The sequence below is a fragment of the Camarhynchus parvulus genome, chromosome 20 (assembly GCF_901933205.1).
Source record: "Camarhynchus parvulus chromosome 20, STF_HiC, whole genome shotgun sequence".
In the NCBI taxonomy this organism is placed as follows: Eukaryota; Metazoa; Chordata; class Aves; order Passeriformes; family Thraupidae; genus Camarhynchus; species Camarhynchus parvulus.
The window spans coordinates 7,622,809-7,639,922 of NC_044590.1; the positions used below are offsets into that span (position 1 = coordinate 7,622,809).

Sequence of the window (17,114 nt, forward strand, 5' to 3'; positions counted from 1 at the left end):
GGGGCTGCAGGGTGTCCCCAGGGACTGGGGGCTGCAGGGCGTCACGGGGAGCTGGGGGTAAAAACTGCCGTAAAGCGCAACTGCCGTAAAGCGCAACTGCCGTAAAGCGCGACTGTCGTAAAGGTGCCGTAAAGCGGGACTGTCGTAAAGGTGCCGTAAAGCGCGACTGTCGTAAAAGGGGTCGTAACGTGTGACTGTCGTAAAAGGTGTCATAAAGCGCGAGTGTCGCAAAACTGCCGTAAAGTGTGACTGACGTAAAAGGTGTCGTAAATCGCGATTGTCGTAAAATTGCCATAAAGCGTGACTGTCACAAAACTTCTGTAAAGTGATGCATACAGGTGATACAGGTAACACAGGTGATGCAGGTGACACACAGGTGACAAGTGACACAGGTGACACAGGTGACGCAGGTGATGCAGGTGACACAGGTGACACACAGGTGACACATGACACAGGTGATGCAGGTGACACAGGTGACACAGGTGATGCAGGTGACACTCAACCACATCACCCAGGCAGGGCTCTGGCACAGGGCTCTGGCTGCACTGACACCCCCGCCCAGAACCTGTGAGTCTCAGTGCTGTCCAGAGATTTTCCCCTCAGCCCCAGGCAGCAGGTGGGTGCTGGTGGCAGGGGAGGCTGTCCTGCCCGTCAGTCAGCTCCTCTCAGCTTCGTTATCGCCCTTGCTTTATTGAAGGCTGAGTAAATTGCTTTTGTCTGAGGCAGGATAATGGCTGGGAGAGGGACTGCGTGGCAACGGCATTTTCATGAGGCTGATTCCTCCCCAGCAGTGACTTGCATTTTAAGCTCAGCCCCTTCACAAGCCCCAGGCTTTCCCCACCAGAACTCTCCTCCACCAAGCAGCCCCCAACACTCTGGGGTGGGGACCCCCAGCTCCCCCCACTCCAGGCACCCTCTCTGGGATCAGAGAGCAAAGAAAGCCGTGTCCAGCTCCTCCTCCATGCACAGACCCCGCCAGGACCCTGGGGGACTGCCACACTGTGCCGGGGGCACAGTCCCACACAGCCCCTGGCACCAGGCACTGCTGACCCACACACACAGATCCAGCAGGGTCCGCTCCTCAACTCCTGCTCCCAAGATTTCCTATAAACTCGGCAAAATTAATCTCTTCTAATAAAACCTGTTATTGTTAAAGCTCACCTCCAGGTTTTACAAATCACTGTGCTGCACAGCAATTTGTTTATTCCCTGTTTGAGGTGATTTGCAGCCTCCTGCCCTCCCTAGCGTGCCCCTGGGTCTTCCTTTTCCTCTGCTGTGTCCTGTGTTTTGCTGCACTGGTGGCCAATGCATCCCAATCTCTCTTCTTCCCCCAGCAATCCCATTCCCTGACAGAGAATTTGAGCATAGCCCGAGCCCCACAGCTCTGCCAGGGATTGCTAGGGTACAGCCACCACTATTGGAAAAAACTTGCTGCACTGATTTACAGCTGCTGCCCTGCAGCTCCTGAATGTTTTTCTCCTGTGCCCTTTGCTCCCCAAGACCACAGTTCTCCCGGTGACAGAGGTGACCATGGCTCCAGAGACACCAGCCACCTCTGCCTGCTCCTGCCCCCAGCACAGACTGACACCTCTGGTGGCAGAAAGAGCCACCAGCTCATCCTCTTTCTCATCAGCACAGCGAAGGGTGAGCATGAGGGAGCTCCAGGAAGTAACAAGCTCCAAAGGAGCTGCAGCACTCCAGGCAGCTGGGCCAAGCTGGGCATTGCCAGTGCCTGGAGTTGCTCCCCCACTGCAGAGGCAGAGCCAGGCCCAGGGTCAGTCCAGCACCCTGCTTTGCGGACCCCACCTTCCACCAGGCTGGAAATCTGGTCTGGGTGGCCAGGATTACACCTGGCAGCCCACCCAGCCAGCCCACAGCACCCCATGGCCACAGCATGGAGCATCCCCAGCTCACCTGGGACCTCGCTGTATCCTGCACCCCTCAGGGCAGCAGTTCCCAGGCTGGGCAGGAGCTCCCCAGCAGCAGCTTTTTAAAGCTCTGAGCCCTCAGCTGCAGGAGGCGATGTTGATGCCCACTCTCGTCCCCATCCCCAGCAGCCCCAGCTCTGCCCCTCTTTACCCGAGGCAGTGCCAAAGCCCCGTCCCCTCGCCGTGCCACAGACAGAGAGCACAGACGGCAGAGGCTTCGTTTAAAGAGCTTTATTAGCTGCAGCAGGTCTGATGGTGGCAGGCTGGGGGGCAGCAGGGGAGCAGCACCCGGGGGGGAGGCTCGGGCCCCCCTCCGTCCCCACAGCTCCGGCCCCAGCGGCCGCGGTCACCCCTGGGGGCAGCAGGGACGGGCTCTGCTGTTTGCACTGCGGCACAAGAGCCCCTGGGCCAGACCCTGCCCGGGGCAGCGTGGTGCTGTGGCCTGGAGGGGAGGGATGCTTGACCGAGAGGGGGCGGAGAGCCACGGCAGCACGGGCAGGGGATGGGACCACGCTGGACGGGGCTGGCGGATGAGCGCCCCATCCTGTGTGAGATGCGAGGGGAGAGGAGTGATGGGTGCGAGGGGCCAGCGCCCGCGGCACAGGAGGTGTCTACCTTCCCGGGCACACACGGAGCACGGGCAGCTGCCTGGCTGAGCGATGCCCGAGGTGCCGGGCAGTGTGCCGTGCCGTCCTTCCTCTGCTGAGCTCAGGCCTTGACGTGCTGGGGGCTGCGGGGCAGGGCAGGGCAGGGCAGGGCAGGGCAGGGCAGGGAGGGAGGGAGGATACACACGGGCTGTAGGATGGAGGCTGGAACTTAGACACGCACTGTGGGGCTGGAACCGAGCAACTAAACGGGGCAACCTACAGGAACAGGCGGCTGGGTCTGCGAAGCACGGGGGAGGGCAGGGAGGGTCCCACTGGGCACAGAGCTGGGGCACAGCACAGCCCGCGGCACCGCCCGCACAAGGCCGGGGCATGGGGACCCCAGGCGCGGGCACAGGCCCCGGCCCCGGGCACAGCCCCGGGGTGCAGCCGGGGCGCCGGCAGGTCCCGCTCCGCACCGCGCCGAGCCCTGGCACCGCCGGGCCCCAGGGACAGGGAGGGGGCGAGGGGGGCGGGACAGGACGGGGTGCTGGGGCCAGTCTCTGGCAGGGGGTGCGGGACCCTCGATGGCCCCGCTGAGTCCGGGGCGGAGGGGGGCTCCGGCGTCCCCCCGCAGCGCCCACCTACAGCACACAGGAGGTGTCTGCCGAGCGCTTCTTGAGCTCCCTCCCGGCTTTGTGCTGGTGGTGGTGGTGGTGTGCGTGCGCTGAGCCGGGCGCGGCGAGCTCTGCCAGCGGCGCCTCCCGCAGCTCGGTGTCCTGGGGGTGCCCCGGGCCCCCCGGCGCCTCCACCCGCAGGTACGCCTTCACCTTGTGGTGCCGTGCCTTGCCGTCGCTGGAGTCGATCACCCGGCACTCGTAGGTCCCCTCGTCCTCCAGCTTCACCCGCGACAGCCGCAGCTTGTGGGAGATGTTGCTGCCGACCACCTTCACCACCTGCCTTGGGGCAGACGGGCGGTCAGGGACCCCAGGACTCTCCACTCCAGACACCCGGGTCAGTGCCACCCCCGACCGTGTGCCACCGCACCACGCCACCAGCCCCAGCTGGCCAGGACAAGGTAAAGGCCGGCGAGGTTGGTGCGGGGGGACCCGGCCCCAGCCCGGACCCGCGGGATGATGGAAGAAGCCCTGGCTCGCACCCGGCCACGGCGGGGCTCAGAGATCGATGCGGAACCACGCTGGCTAATTAGCTTTTCTACCAAATTGATTCGCTCTCAGTATTTATCACCCAATGAAATTTAAGACTTACTCACTAGCCAGAGCCACGGCTGCTCTGGGCTGGGTCAATAAATCAGATTTATAACCCACCCCGAGGCCCCTGGCTCTGTTCCCTATAATCACACTGGATGGCAAAGGCCGTTTTTCTACTCGCCGCTGCATTTGTTAGCTGAGGATTTTATGGTGTTTGGAAACGGGGCTGGAGAGGGACAAAACCCACCCCAAACAGCACGGGAGGCAGCGTGGGGACCAGGACCCCTCAGTGTCCCCTCAGCCCCTCACTGTGGGGGCATCCAGTGCTGGAACATGAAGACGCCTGGCCACATGTGCACATACAAGCACGTACAAACAGACATGAGCACACACAGGCTGCTGCACTCAGCTGCCCTGCGCACCATGGGCTGCTGAGAGGGAGCTGCTGCCACAGGTCACAGCCAGGGCCACCCCAAACAGCATCTCAGGGCAGCTCAGTGGCCATGTGCAGGGGCAGGAGGTGCCAGACCCTGGTGCAAGTGTGCCCAGATGCTGAGACTGTCATGGGAAAGGAGCTTCAAAAAAAAAAACCCTCGTTGGGAGAGCCAGGAGTCACTGAAATTAATGGCTGGGAAATTTAGAACTAATAAAATAAAATCCCAATTTGCTGGTGCCACCAGTGGCCATGGAGCCGCTACCCAGCAGGTCACTGAGCCTCAGGAGGGAAGATTTTATGATGGCACATAACTCCTGTGGCTCTGCCAGCACAGGCAGGGCAGGGACAGCCCTCACTGCCCATGGGAATGGGGCAGAGCCCCTGGCACGGCCAGGATGGGCAGATTTCCTATGCCCAGCCCCAGCTCAGCCCTGTGCTGTGCCATTGGATTAAAAGGGGGAAAAAATAAACCCAGACCCATCATGTTTCACTGCTCTTCATCCCTGCAAAGCATTTCCAGCACCAGGTGTGTTTGGTGGATAACACACAGCCAAGGGGTGCCTGGCACGGTGGCTCCTCCTTGGGATTTACATCCCCCCCTCACTGTTTGTTCCCAGTCCCTGCTGCTGTGGCTGCTCCTCACATTCCGTCAGAACCACCCATGCTCATTTACCTCCTCCATTCCATAAACACTTAATGATCAAGGACATTTGAAATAACAACAAACAAAAGAGGTTTGAAGCTCCAGCCTCTCCCTGCTGGCTGGATCTGGAGGAGGCAGCAGAGACCTCGAATGATTCAGAATAAATCCTGGTTACACTCGCACACCCATCAATTCCATCCCAGCGTGCAATTAACTGCCTAATTATGCTGAAACATGCACGGGTTGAGCTGAGAGGGAATGCTGGCCCCAGGATGGCTCCATGCTCCTGCCCCTGGAGCAGGGCCTGGGTGGGTTGCAGGGAGTAGCAGCCCCCCGAGCTCAGCAGACAGGGTCTGGCAGAGCCCAGGCTCTGGCTGCTCCAGCTGCTTTGCTGCTGTGGGGCAGGGAGCATCCTGGTGAGGAACAGATCCTGGAGGAACCTGCTTCATTTTGGATATGGATTGTGGGTGTCAATTAATCAAAGGGGACATGACCCCTGGAGGGGGGTTTGCTACCATCAGGAGAACCATGCCCTGATTCTGCAGGTGGGTGCTGAAAGGTGATGCTCTCCCTTGGGAAGGGTTCCCCAGGGATGAGAGACTGATCCTGGGTGTGGGGGGCACCCATCTGAGAAGCCACGGGTGCCTGATCAACTCCATCCCCCCTTGCTCACTCAGTGAAGGAAAATGGAAGTGCCAGGAGAGGCTGCCAGGTGACAGTGGGAAGGTTTCCAGCACTGCTCTGTGTCTGTGGCACCCCCAAACGCAGCTCCCCAAGGCAGGGACAGCCAGGGGGGCACACACCTGGCAGCAGAAGGCCAGGAGTGTTTTATTTAACTGATTAGTGGCTCCTCATTCTGCTCACATGAGCCTAAATGGCTTTGGGATGCTAATCCGCTGAGTCAATTGGATTATTTTATCCCTGGCATTAATGTGTCACTCAGATGCTGGACGAGGCTCAGGGTCCAGGCTGTGCCTCTGGGTGCCAGGGAGAGCAGGGCAGCCACCCCTCACCAGGTCACCCCCAGGCAGACCCAGGTCTCCCACCCTGGATTTCCCACTGGGACCAGCAGGATGTCCTGCTGAGCCCTCAACAAGAACCATCAGCCAAACTCACGCTGATTTTTGTCGCCTCTTTCCCGGGCTCCTCTGGTGGTGATGATTTCAGCTGTGGAAAAAGCAGAGAAGGGGAAGACCAGAGAGGGAAGAGAAATGGTCAGCTCAGCCCACCAGACCCCTTCCCACTTCCAGGATGGCTGCCCCAAGGAGGAAGGAAGAGGGAGAAGGGGGAAGAGAGAAGAGACTGCCCAGTCCCAGCAAACCCCGGCACCCAGGGCAGATGAAGCCACACTGGGTACCCGGGATGGGAGGGACCAGCAGCCAGGGAGCATGGGGTGCTCACCCACAGGTCCCACTGCACCTCAGCTCCAGGTGCTCCCCACGATCCGGGAGTGGGGATGGAGCCCTGATCACTGTGGCATCACTGCTGTGGAACTCTGTCCCCATCTCTGCCAGCCCCTGCCCCATTGCCACCACCCCCCAGCAGCCCCTGGCTGTGCATTCCCAGTGCTTCCAACACCCTTGACCCTGCCCACCCTCGACCCCTGGCAGATCCCCCCATCCTGGCAGCACTGCCCTGAGGCTTCTCAGTTTATGGCAACACCAGCAGCAGCCCTGCCAAAGACACTACAACAAAGGCTCATTAAAATCCCCAAAGCTGTTTCCCATTCTTTGGCCCTTATCTCTGTGTGAACAGAGAGGGAAATAAAGAGAGGCTGTTTGCCCGACCAGTACACAGAGAAACAGGGGACAAGGGAGGGATGGAGGGTGCAGGGCCAGGAGGGATGAGCTGGTGATGAGATAGGCAAAGGCACAAACACAAGCACAAAAACGAAGCCTCAGCCTGGGACGGGTCCTGGCAATGGGCCAGGCAGGCCCTTGGCTGGGAAGGACGGGCAGGACAGCCCAGCCCCTCTGTCCCCAGAGCATCCTCAGTGCAGCTGGACGTTGAGCAGCCCGTGCAGCCCATTAACTGCACCACAAGGCTGTTCTCTGTCAGAGCAGAGGGTGACACCCTGCTCTGCAGGTCTGGTCAGCACCGGGGGTGCTGCTGTGGGTGGGGGTCCCAACAAAACCCAACAGTGGCTGCAAACAAAGCCCTTCCCCATGGGAAGTGCAGGCAAGGGCTCTGCCTGAGGGGCTCTGCCTCTCTGTGCTGCCGTGGAGGAGGAGGACGAGGGGCATTACCTGACTGGAAGCCCACGTCTGTTTGTCCGTCCAGTCCTTGTGGTTGCGGACGTACCACCACTGGATCTCCAGGGAGTAGGAGGGGGAGCCGCTGCCGCGGAAGGAGCACGCCATCTCCACATCCTCCCCCGCCTGCGCCGTCATGTCGTGCGGGGTCTCGGTGAACAGAGCTGCTGGAGACAGAGCCGGGGCTGTGGGGCCTGGCGGACAGAGCGCTGTCCTGGGGAAGGACAATGCCTCCAGCCACACGGGCAGAGCCACCAGGAGCGCCTGGATCCTTCCCTGGCCGAACAGACCCAGCCCCTACAGCAGAGCAGGCAGGTCCCTGCCATCCCCAGCTTCTCCTTCCCCACCCCGGTGTCCCCTCACCACCCCCGCCCCAGGCACTTTGCAAAGAGCAGTGGGGGGAAAGGGAGGGAGCAGGAGCCTGTGCCCCCCCGCTCCCACAGCATCCCTCAGACCCCTGTCCCGCAACGAGTGCGGGACCTGGCACACCTCTGAGGTGAAGGAAATAAATAGAGCACGATCGCATCTCACTCAGATCAGGACATAACTGAAAAACAAATCCTCACTTAATGCGGCCCCAAACAGGCTCCCACACGCCATATGGTTTGCTTTCCTCGCTCAAAACAAATATTGTTCAGAGATGTAATTAGAATTCTTTTCATCTCCTCTGGTGAGACTGTTGTTCCTCCGAACAGACAGCCCCGGTGCGCAGGGCACCGGCAGGCGCTGCTGCCACCATCGGTGCAGTGGCTCCTCCGTGGCACAGCACGGGGACAGCCCTGCCAGCCCCCTGCACACCCCGGGCACTGCCGAGGCTGCCCCGAGCCTCCCGTCCTCACTCAGCAGCTCAGCTGCCGGCACTGCCGGCTCGCAGCCACAGTGCAGGTCCCACCGGAGCCAGGGCAGCCCTCTGGGACACGCAGCCTGTCGGGAGCAACACTCTCTGCAGCCCCGATCCCTCTGAAAACCAATTATTACCAGCCCAGACAAAAAGTTAATACCTCTAATATCTCCCTGTCCCTCTGGACGCGTGGAAATCCCATCCACTTATCGCTTTCCTTTAATCCATCTCAGCGGGGAACAGAGGAAAATACCCAGTGCTGGGGTTTACCAAGGCAGGGTGTCCTGGTGGGGTTCCAGTGCTGTTCCCACGCCCTGCTCATCCAGAACCTGGCACCACAGAACGTGGATTCTGTGCTGGGGAGTGGAGGGAACCCCAAGAGAACAGCTCTGGTGACTGAGGGTTGTGGGAGGAGCAGGGGGCTCAAAAGGTTCCTCTGTGCTCCAAGTGGTGCTGAGGCTGTTGTGTCCAGTCATTTCCCAGCACTCACCCGCCCATTCCCTGGCTGCAGCCAGATCAGCTCTTGCCCCACAGAATTCCTGCGGGCAGGAGCAATGGCCAAAGCCAGTGGGCCCCAGCAGAGCCTGCACCAGCCCCAGCCACCACAGCTCCAGCAGTGCAGGGGTGGGGGGATGGCCTGAGGGCTCCAGCCAGGTCCAAATTGCTGTGAACACAATTAAAACCTGCTGCCACAGCTGGGAATTTGGCAGATAAGCTGAGAAAAGGCTGGATTGAATCAAGCGCCTTCTTTCTTTCTTTCTGACTTTAATTGGGAAGCGTATGTACTAATTAACCCCAGAGCTCAGCCACCTCCAAGCACATCCAGAGGAGCATAGATCCTGCAGATGGATACCCAGCGTCATCACCTTTGCTGGGGACACATCTTTCAGACATGTCCTCCTGCAGCACACTGTGCCCTCCCTGATGGATGCCGTGGAGCCCAGCCCTGCCTGGACAGAGGTGACCCACTGCCCCCCAGCCCTGCCCCTCCCAGGGACACCAGCGGGATCAGGGTCCCCCCAGGCAGCCCCCAGGCTGGGCATGGAGCCTGCACTGGGTTGGCCAGGCTGCCTGGACACTGCTCCTGTGAACACTGGACAAGTCACCAACTCTGGCCACTGCCCTGTCCCCACAGTGTCCCAGTCCCTGCCCACCCCAGCCCCATCCCTCTCCCCCCACTGACACTGGAGCCACATCCCCACAGCAAGAGGGAGGGAGGGGGCCACTGCTCCCTGTGCTTTATGGCCTGCTACCTGTCATAAACTGAGAACACCAGGATCAATAAATCTTCCAGGAAATAAAAATCAGGGGAAATAAAATGAACTCAATGGGGAAACACAGATAAACAGAATTGAAAATGCCTGCTGGGACAGCTTGGTGCTCTCATAAACCAGAGACAGACCTCTGTGGGCCCCATCCCTCACCTTGGTCACGCTCTGCACAGGGAGGGGGCTCCAGCAGCGGGGATGGGGCTGTGCTGGGGCAAGAGCAGGTCCTGCCCTGCCCCGAGTGCCTGGAAATGACCTCAGACCCCTGCTCCATCCCCCTGCCTTGTCCATAGGCCCCACGCAGCACAGAAAGCCCCAGCAGGACTGTGCCTGCCATTCCTCAGCTGTGCCAGCTTCCACAGCCCCCACAAGGCACCAAGGACAACACCAGAGCAGCATCATGGGCACCAACTCAGCTTAATTGTTGTGTAAAGATGTACCAAAGGACACTGAAATATGCATTGGACGCTACAAACTCCTGTTAATCAGCCGGTCAACGCGGGTTCCTGCTCCAGGAGGGATTTTTTCCCTAAGTCAGGAGTCAGAAGCCTCTTTCTCTACGCCAGCTCACTGAGCTGCTGCCGGGCTGCTGGGGTGACAAGGCGGCGGCGCTGGGGCTGGCGCCGTCCCACGCTGGGCAGGGACAGGGGCTGGGGGAGCTGAAACCTCCCCCTGCCCACTGGAGTGTCCATCCAGCCCCTGCCCTGCGTCCCCGGTGTGGGGCCGGCTCTGACCTGCTGGGTTTGTGCTGCACCACGGCAGGAAAAGCAAATGTGTCCAACAGGATCCACCACCATGGCGCTCTGCCCAGGCACCCACAGCCCCCCGGCACTGCTCCCTCCCCAGACATCCATGACCCATCCAGCATCCTCCCCTTCCCAGCAGCCCGCGGCTCCTGTGGCTGCTGGACAGCGCCAGCCCCGGCTTCAGGGGCACCGCGTCCTGCCGGCAGCAAAGGCGCCCGAGCACATCCCGGCACACGGACAGGGACACCCAGAGACAGATGGACCCTCCTGGCTGCCACAGCACGCCCAGCCCTTGGCACAGCCTGCCTGGGAAAGAGCCATCCCGGGGGATCGGGAGGCACCCTCCGGATGGACCCAGAAGAGAGCCGGGCACTGCCCAGTGCCTGGTGACCCACACTGTCCCCACCGCGGGGACACCGGCTGTGCCAGAGGCCGCTGCACAGGCCGGGCTGCAGCCTCGCTCCCCTCCCTTCCCACCGCCAGGAACAGCTGCGGATCCTCTGCTCCTGACAAGGCTGCGAGCAGGGATGCTGACCCCGGGGCGCTGCGAGCACATCGCGGTGCGAAGCGCTGCACAAACACGGCGTGACGGCCGCGTCACCGCTGGCAGAGGGCAGGTGGCTCCGGCCCCGGCATGAGCGGGCAGAGCACTTTGGCGGCGAGCGCTGCTCTCCTCCAGCCATCTCCCTTCCCTCGAGACGCTCAGGCTGGAGCGCCGCGGCCGTGGCTGGGGCCGGGAGGCTCCCACCACACGCTGGGAATGGCAGCGCCATTGCTCTGCCCCTCTTTACTGTCATACGAGCAGCAGAAGGAGCTCAAATTTGCAGCATGTGAATTAAAAACAAAAAAAACCCCGCACCTAACTCGGTGGATGTGATCAGGGTAGCACTCACCTGACCAGAGAGCTGGAATTAACCTTGAAAACTACCGATATTTCCAACAGTGATGGGCTGCCTCAGCTACCTGCCCCCAGTGCTTCCCACTCCCCTAATGTTTAACCCCCTCAGCAAGAGTGAGGTCAGTGGGGAGTGTCTCCAGTCTGGCCCTGGCTACACAGAGCTTTTCCCATGCAAGGGGACTTGCTGCTCCCTTCTGGCTCCTGGGGACTCGCAGTTCTCAGAAAATTCTCTCCCAAGGGCCTCAAGGAAGAGCTGCTATTTGATATTTAAGTAGCAAAGCCCTAAAACGGCCTCTTTTTGCCAGCTCCCCGTGGGGCTCCAGCAGTGTGTGCAGCCAGCCTGCAGCCACCCCTCGCTCTGGTGCTGCTCTCTGCCAGGGGATGGCTCCCAGCAGCCAGGGGAGGATTCTCAGCTGGAATCATTCAGTAGGAATGGGATGGGGCAGACAGGATCAGTCCCCCCGGTCTCACACCCAGCACCCAAAACACGAGCCACTGGCAGCTGCTGCCAAGAGCTGCCCACAGCACACACAGGGGCTGGTACCATCCCCAGAGCTGGCAGTGCCTGGTGCTCATGGACGCAGCACCCTCCTGCCCTGCTCTGCCCACCCCATCACTGCTGAGCTCATCCCAACCCAGCTTCACACGGAGCACACGACACAAGTCAGGAATGCACCCGTCACAGCCGAGCCCAGCCAACATCCCCGGTGATCAATCGGGCACCTGGAGCTGTAGGGAGGGGACAGCCGGGCAGGAAAGGACCCTGCAGGAGGGGAAAGAGCCATGGAACAGAGCAGCTCAGAGAGAGCCTGAGCTGTTGAGGACAGGGCCAGGAAGGGCTGTCTGTCCCGAGGTGCACAAGTCCCACTCACACCATGAACCAAAATCCCAGAGGAGCCGTGAAGGGGAGAAGGCCCTGCAGGGGCCCTCCTGGGCAGCCACCTGGCCCCTGGAGCAGCCCCTGATGAAGGAGGCAGCAGTGCAGAGCCTCCAGCTCCCTGGCCCACTCCAGGACCTCACTCCAGCCCTGCCGTGCTGCCCACAGCCCCCAGACCGCGCGCAGCCGTGCCGGCTCTCGGTTGATTCCTGCCTCGCTCGCGGGGAACGTTATGATTAAAATTAGCTGTCACTGTCCTAACGTAATAATTCCCAGTGTCTGGCCCGTCGTCTGTCAGCCGCTTCAAGGGAAGAGAAAGCCCAGACGTTTGATGAGGAGAGGTGTCAGATGTAATTGCGTTGAATGACTGCACGAACAGCAGCAGGAAAAACACATCGCGTGGAGAATTCCCACCAGGAAGTGTGCAAAAATCCGGCAGAATGCAAAGTGTTTATGAAAGTAATTGATAGAATAATCACTGGGGTGTGCGGGAACGGAGCAGGGCAGCGCCCTGGGGAGCCGGGGCACCGCTCCCTCCAGCCTCCAGCCGCGGCTCTGCTGAGGCGAGGCAATATCCCTGTACACCATGCCGGGAAGGAGCCGGGCTGCTCCTCCTCACGGCACGGCTCCCCTGCCCCGCTCCAGAGCCAGCAGGCTGGGAAAGCGGCTGGAGCTTCCCAGCCAGCGCATGAGAAAGCCGATGGCAGCAACCCAGCGTGCACAGGCTGCAATGGGGGGCATGAATAATTGAAGGCGCCAGCCTGAGGAGAGAAGAGGAGAGGAGAGGAGAGGAGAGGAGAGGAGAGGAGAGGAGAGGAGAGGAGAGGAGAGGAGAGGAGAGGAGAGGAGAGGAGAGGAGAGGAGAGGAGAGGAGGGAGGGAGAGGAGAGGAGAGGAGAGGAGAGGAGAGGAGAGGAGAGAGGAGAGGAGAGGAGAGGAGGAGAGGAGAGGAGAGGAGAGGAGAGGAGAGGAGAGGGAGAGGGGGAGAGGCAGCACTGTGGGTAGGGAGGGGATGGTGGGAAGAATCCTGCAGCTCAGATGCTCTCACGGGGCAGTTGGAGCCCATCCTGGCTCCATCCTGGCCAAAGGCAGAGCCTTTGCTGTGGCGGCAGGTAAAGGACTTCCTTTGATTGTGACTTTTCCCTCCCCAGAGCCGGGGCTGCCCTGCGAGCAGAACCCCGCTGCCCACTGAGGGGTGGCAGGATGGGGGAGCCGCCCGCCCTCCAGGGATGCTCACGGCCGCTCGCTGATGCCTGCAGAGCACACGCTGCTCCCGGTCAATTCCCTCGCTGCATCCGGCGTGGACAAGTTAAGAGTGAACATCTTCCAGGGCTGTGGCAGAGCCGTGGAGGCTCCTCCAGGCCTCCAGCATCGGGCAGAGATGGCGGCGAGCTCCGGGCGCTGCCTGCTGCGGGCAGAGCCTGGCAGGACCTGCCCGTGCCCGGCAGCCACAGCCGAACCCATCCCGCCGGCCACAGCCCCTCTCCTGCTCCACATCTCCAACCTGCTGGACTCTCGTGGTGTGGAGGGAAAGCTGCACCAGCCAGTAATGAAATGATCAGTCTCCAATCTGCTAAACAGCGATTTATACAGGTTTTCAGCACACACAGCTTTTATCAAATTGGTATTCACCTACTGAACACAAATGGCTTATTATACATGACCCACTTATTCACTGCTTTTCAGTATCGTTAATAAAGGTTTCTGTTGTGATTAAGTGAGTTGCTGCAGAACTGCTCGAGTAGCAAGCTGTAATGTGGCTCCAAAGTGCACTCGCCCTCCCAGAATATTTCATCTCCTTGGCTCCCTGCTCCCTCGCAGCGACCATTTCACTATTTATTTGCCTATTGCTGAATTTCTGTGGGGAGAAGCGGTGGCTAATGGAGGTTCTTCACCCACCTTTCCATCTGGCATGCCAGCCTGGCAGGTCTGGAAACTCTCCTGCTGTGAGCCCCCAGTGCAGAGGCTGATCATCCCTTCCCTGGGCAGGCAGGTGCGGGACACCACAAACTGCGGGACACCTCACACCTGCCACCCTGGCATGGCCCGAGGCGCCGTGTGCCCGGAGGTTCCTCGGGGCGGTCAGTCGGTCCCTCCGCACACGGGAGGCCCTGGAGCCGGGCAGGGGAAGAGCTGGGAGCCGGGCACCCAGCGTGTCCCCGTGGTCGCTGCTCGGGCTAAGATTGAACGTGCCCGTGTCACTCCACAGAGAGCCAGGAGGGTGTCAGCAGCCTCCTCCGAGGGCTCTCGGTCCCCTGTCACCTTCTCGGTACCCGCGAGGGAGCTGCCCCTACGCCAGGCTCCTCACCGGAGGGTGCAGGATACAGGACGAGGTTCCCCTTCCCAACCCCTGTGGATCCCAGCGGGCTCGGCAGCACGGACCCGCCGAACCACGGCGCACCGGAGGGAGCGGAGGAGCGGGAGGCAGCGGGAAGCCCCGCTGCCGGGGCGTGGGGCACCGCACGGCGGGGCGGGCGGCGGCACCGGGAGGCGCACCGAGATGTTCACGGACGCGGGGTGCGGGTGGTGGCGGCGACACCGTGAGACACACGGAGACGGGATGCGGACGGCGGCGGGCACCGAGAGGCGCGCCGGGAGGTTCACGGACACGGGGTGCGGGTGGCTGCGGGCACCGGGACGCACCGTGCAGAGCCCCCGATCCGGCAGCCCAGCGGCGAAGGCAGAGGCCGCTCCCCGGGCTCCGGAGACGGGAGCGGCGGAACCCAGCCCCAGCTCGCCCCGGCTGCTCCCCGCTCCTCGAGCCGCCGGCGCGACGGACCGCGACACGGAGCTGCCCTCGGCGGCGGAGCCCGACCGGGATCCCCGATCCCCCGCACCCGTCCCGCTGCCCGGGCAGGAGCCGCCCCGACCCGCCGCCAGCCCCGCGGGGCACCGAGCCCCGGGAGCTCCCGCCGCTCAGCCGCCCCCTTCCCGAGCCCCGGCCGCCGCCGCCGCCTCACCGCTGCCCGCCGCCGGGGCGTCCCACGGGGGTGCCGGGAGGCGGCGCCGAGCTGCAGGTAGAGCCCCAGGTAGTGGAAAATCCCCAGGGCCAGGGCCAGGGCGCCCATCTTGCCGCGGGCGCGTCCGTCCCGGGGGCGGCGGCGCCGCCGGGCCGAGCCCTGTCCCCGGGGCTGCGCCGCGGTCCCGGCGCCGCCGCGCTGCGGAGCTCTTCCCTCGCGCGGAGGGCGCCGCGCGCCGAGGCGGTGCCGCGGCTCGCCCGGAGCCTCCCCCGCCCGGCGGAGGGATCCCGGCCCGCGCGCACCCCCCAAGTTTTTTTCCCACGGTTCATCCCCAAACTGCGCGGGGCGGGGCCGGAGCCGCCGCGCCCACCCGGGACCCCCGGACCCGCCGGCACCCCCCGTGCTGCCCCGCACCGCCGAGACACCCCGGTACCGCCAGCACCCCCCGCTGCCCGCTGCCCCGCACCGCCGGGACACCCCAATACCGCCCCGCCGGGACCCCCCAGTGCTGCCCCCGGGCCCGCCGGGACACTCCCGTGCTGCTCCGCACGGCCAGGCACCCCCGGCACCGCCGGGATTCCTCGCACCGCCCCACCCGGACCCCTCCGCGCCCCCTCGGGACCCCTCGGCACCCCCGACGCCTCCCGTCCCACCCGGACTCCCCCGCCTCGCTGGGACCCTCCGCACCGCACTGCCGGGACTGCCCGCACGGCCAGAGCCCCGCGGCACGCACGGGTCCCGCACAGGGAAAGGTTTCTCCCTGGCATCCCCGGCGGCCCCGGCCCCCGGTCCCGGCCGGGGAGGCTTCAGCACCCGGGACAGCGCCCGGAGCAGGGCGCGGCTCCGCCCGCCCAGCCCGGCACGGCACGGCCCGGTACGGCCCGGTACCGCCCAGCCCAGCGCGATCCAGTTGATCTCAGCACGGCCCCAGCGCCTGCAGAGGCAGGGCCGGAGGGGCAGTGCCCGGCGGGTGCGGTGCCCGGTGCTCCGGCTTCACTTCGGTGCCAGGGCCCAGCTGGGGGCACTTGGAGGGGTTTTTGAAACGTTACAGGAAGAACAAGGACACGCGTCCCCCGTGCATCCTGATCGCTGTCCCCGACTGTGCAAGGCTTGTCTCCAAAGGAGAAACCTGCAGCTGGGGTGGGTTGCAAGCTCACATGCACCCTCAGAGCCCAGCTGGAGTGGGGCTGGTGGCACCAGAGAGAGCTGGAGCAGCCACCCTGCTCCTGACACGAGCAGAATTTCATGGAACCGCTAAGATCCCTACGTCCCTTTGGGTGCATAAATCCTGAGGCCAAACCCACCAACAGCACCAACACTTCCAGAGCTGTGCCTCACAGCAGGTCACAACCACAGCACCAGCACCTGTGCCATTCCTACACCTCTTCTGAAAAGCCTAAAATTCACCAAGGGGCCCTGTGGTGCCATATCAGTGTCCTAAACCCTGGCCTCAGCACCGGGGGAGGCACAGAGCAGGCGTCACTCACACGAGAGTATCTGCATGCAACAGAGCAATCAAAAGGATATTATTTGCTCTCTAGATAAACAGGAAAAAAATCAGATTATTTCAGGTGTTTTCTGCCATGAGATGACAGATGTTGGCTGCAAAGAGATTCTTTAAATTGGATTTGAAAATACTGACTGTATTTCCTCAGCCTTCCCTTGGCAGGGCTCCAGAAAGAGTGGGGGGATTCTTCCCATTCCCCTCCAGCAAGGCAGGTCCCTGGCCAGGAGCTGTGCTGCCTCATACTTGCTTTACTAATCAATAATTAAAAAAAAAAAAAAAAGTTGTACCTGCTGCAGCATTTGCTGCATGTCAGAATAAAGCCTGGCTCAGAACAGAGCATTGATCTCTGCCCAAGTTCATTACTCCCTCTGGAGTTAAAAGCTGAGGGAAGGAGGGAGCAGCAGTGACAGACAAATGGGTGTCACAGCCATGCATTTAGAAGTTTCCATGGCTGGTTGGGATCAGAGGGTCTCACTCTGGGATGGCAACAGCACCATGGCAAAGGACTTCAGGTGTCCTGAGGTGAAGCTGCCTGGAGCTGCTGAGCAAACACAGCTGGGTCAGGGAGCAGCTCTGGGCTGGATCCTGACAAAGCAAAAGCATCAGATCTCCCAGAGGTATGTGTGGAGGAAAAACCATGCACTAAAACAGGGGGATTCGTGTACCAAAGGATGGGGTTTGTGAAGCCCTTAAATAGGGGATTCTTGCACTGAAGGAGAGAGTTCATGCACAGGGTCAAGTGCAACAGGAGAAGCAGCAAAGGCCAAGCACTCGTGTGCTCCACATTTTGGGTGATTGGCCCAAGTCTCATGGCTGCTGTCTGGCCCAGGGTCCATCCTCTGCCCCTGGCCAGCAAGGGAATAAAACCAAGCCCACACTGAGCTGGCAGCTACAAACTGTGCTCCCCCAGACTTGGCACCCCGCTTTGGGAAGCACCCACCCACAGGTGCAGCCAGTGCAGGAG

The 17,114-nt window shown here is 61.9% G+C and overlaps 1 protein-coding gene across 1 annotated transcript; it reads right to left on the bottom strand.

The window, feature by feature from the left end:
* Nucleotides 1-2,162: 2,162 nt before the first annotated feature.
* Nucleotides 2,163-14,751, bottom strand: VSTM2L (V-set and transmembrane domain containing 2 like). Its single transcript, XM_030963359.1, is given in 5 exon segments — nucleotides 2,163-3,468; nucleotides 5,919-5,969; nucleotides 7,049-7,218; nucleotides 14,644-14,676; nucleotides 14,679-14,751. Coding segments are annotated over 5 exon segments (639 nt in total). The 3' UTR covers nucleotides 2,163-3,156.
* Nucleotides 14,752-17,114: the final 2,363 nt, after the last annotated feature.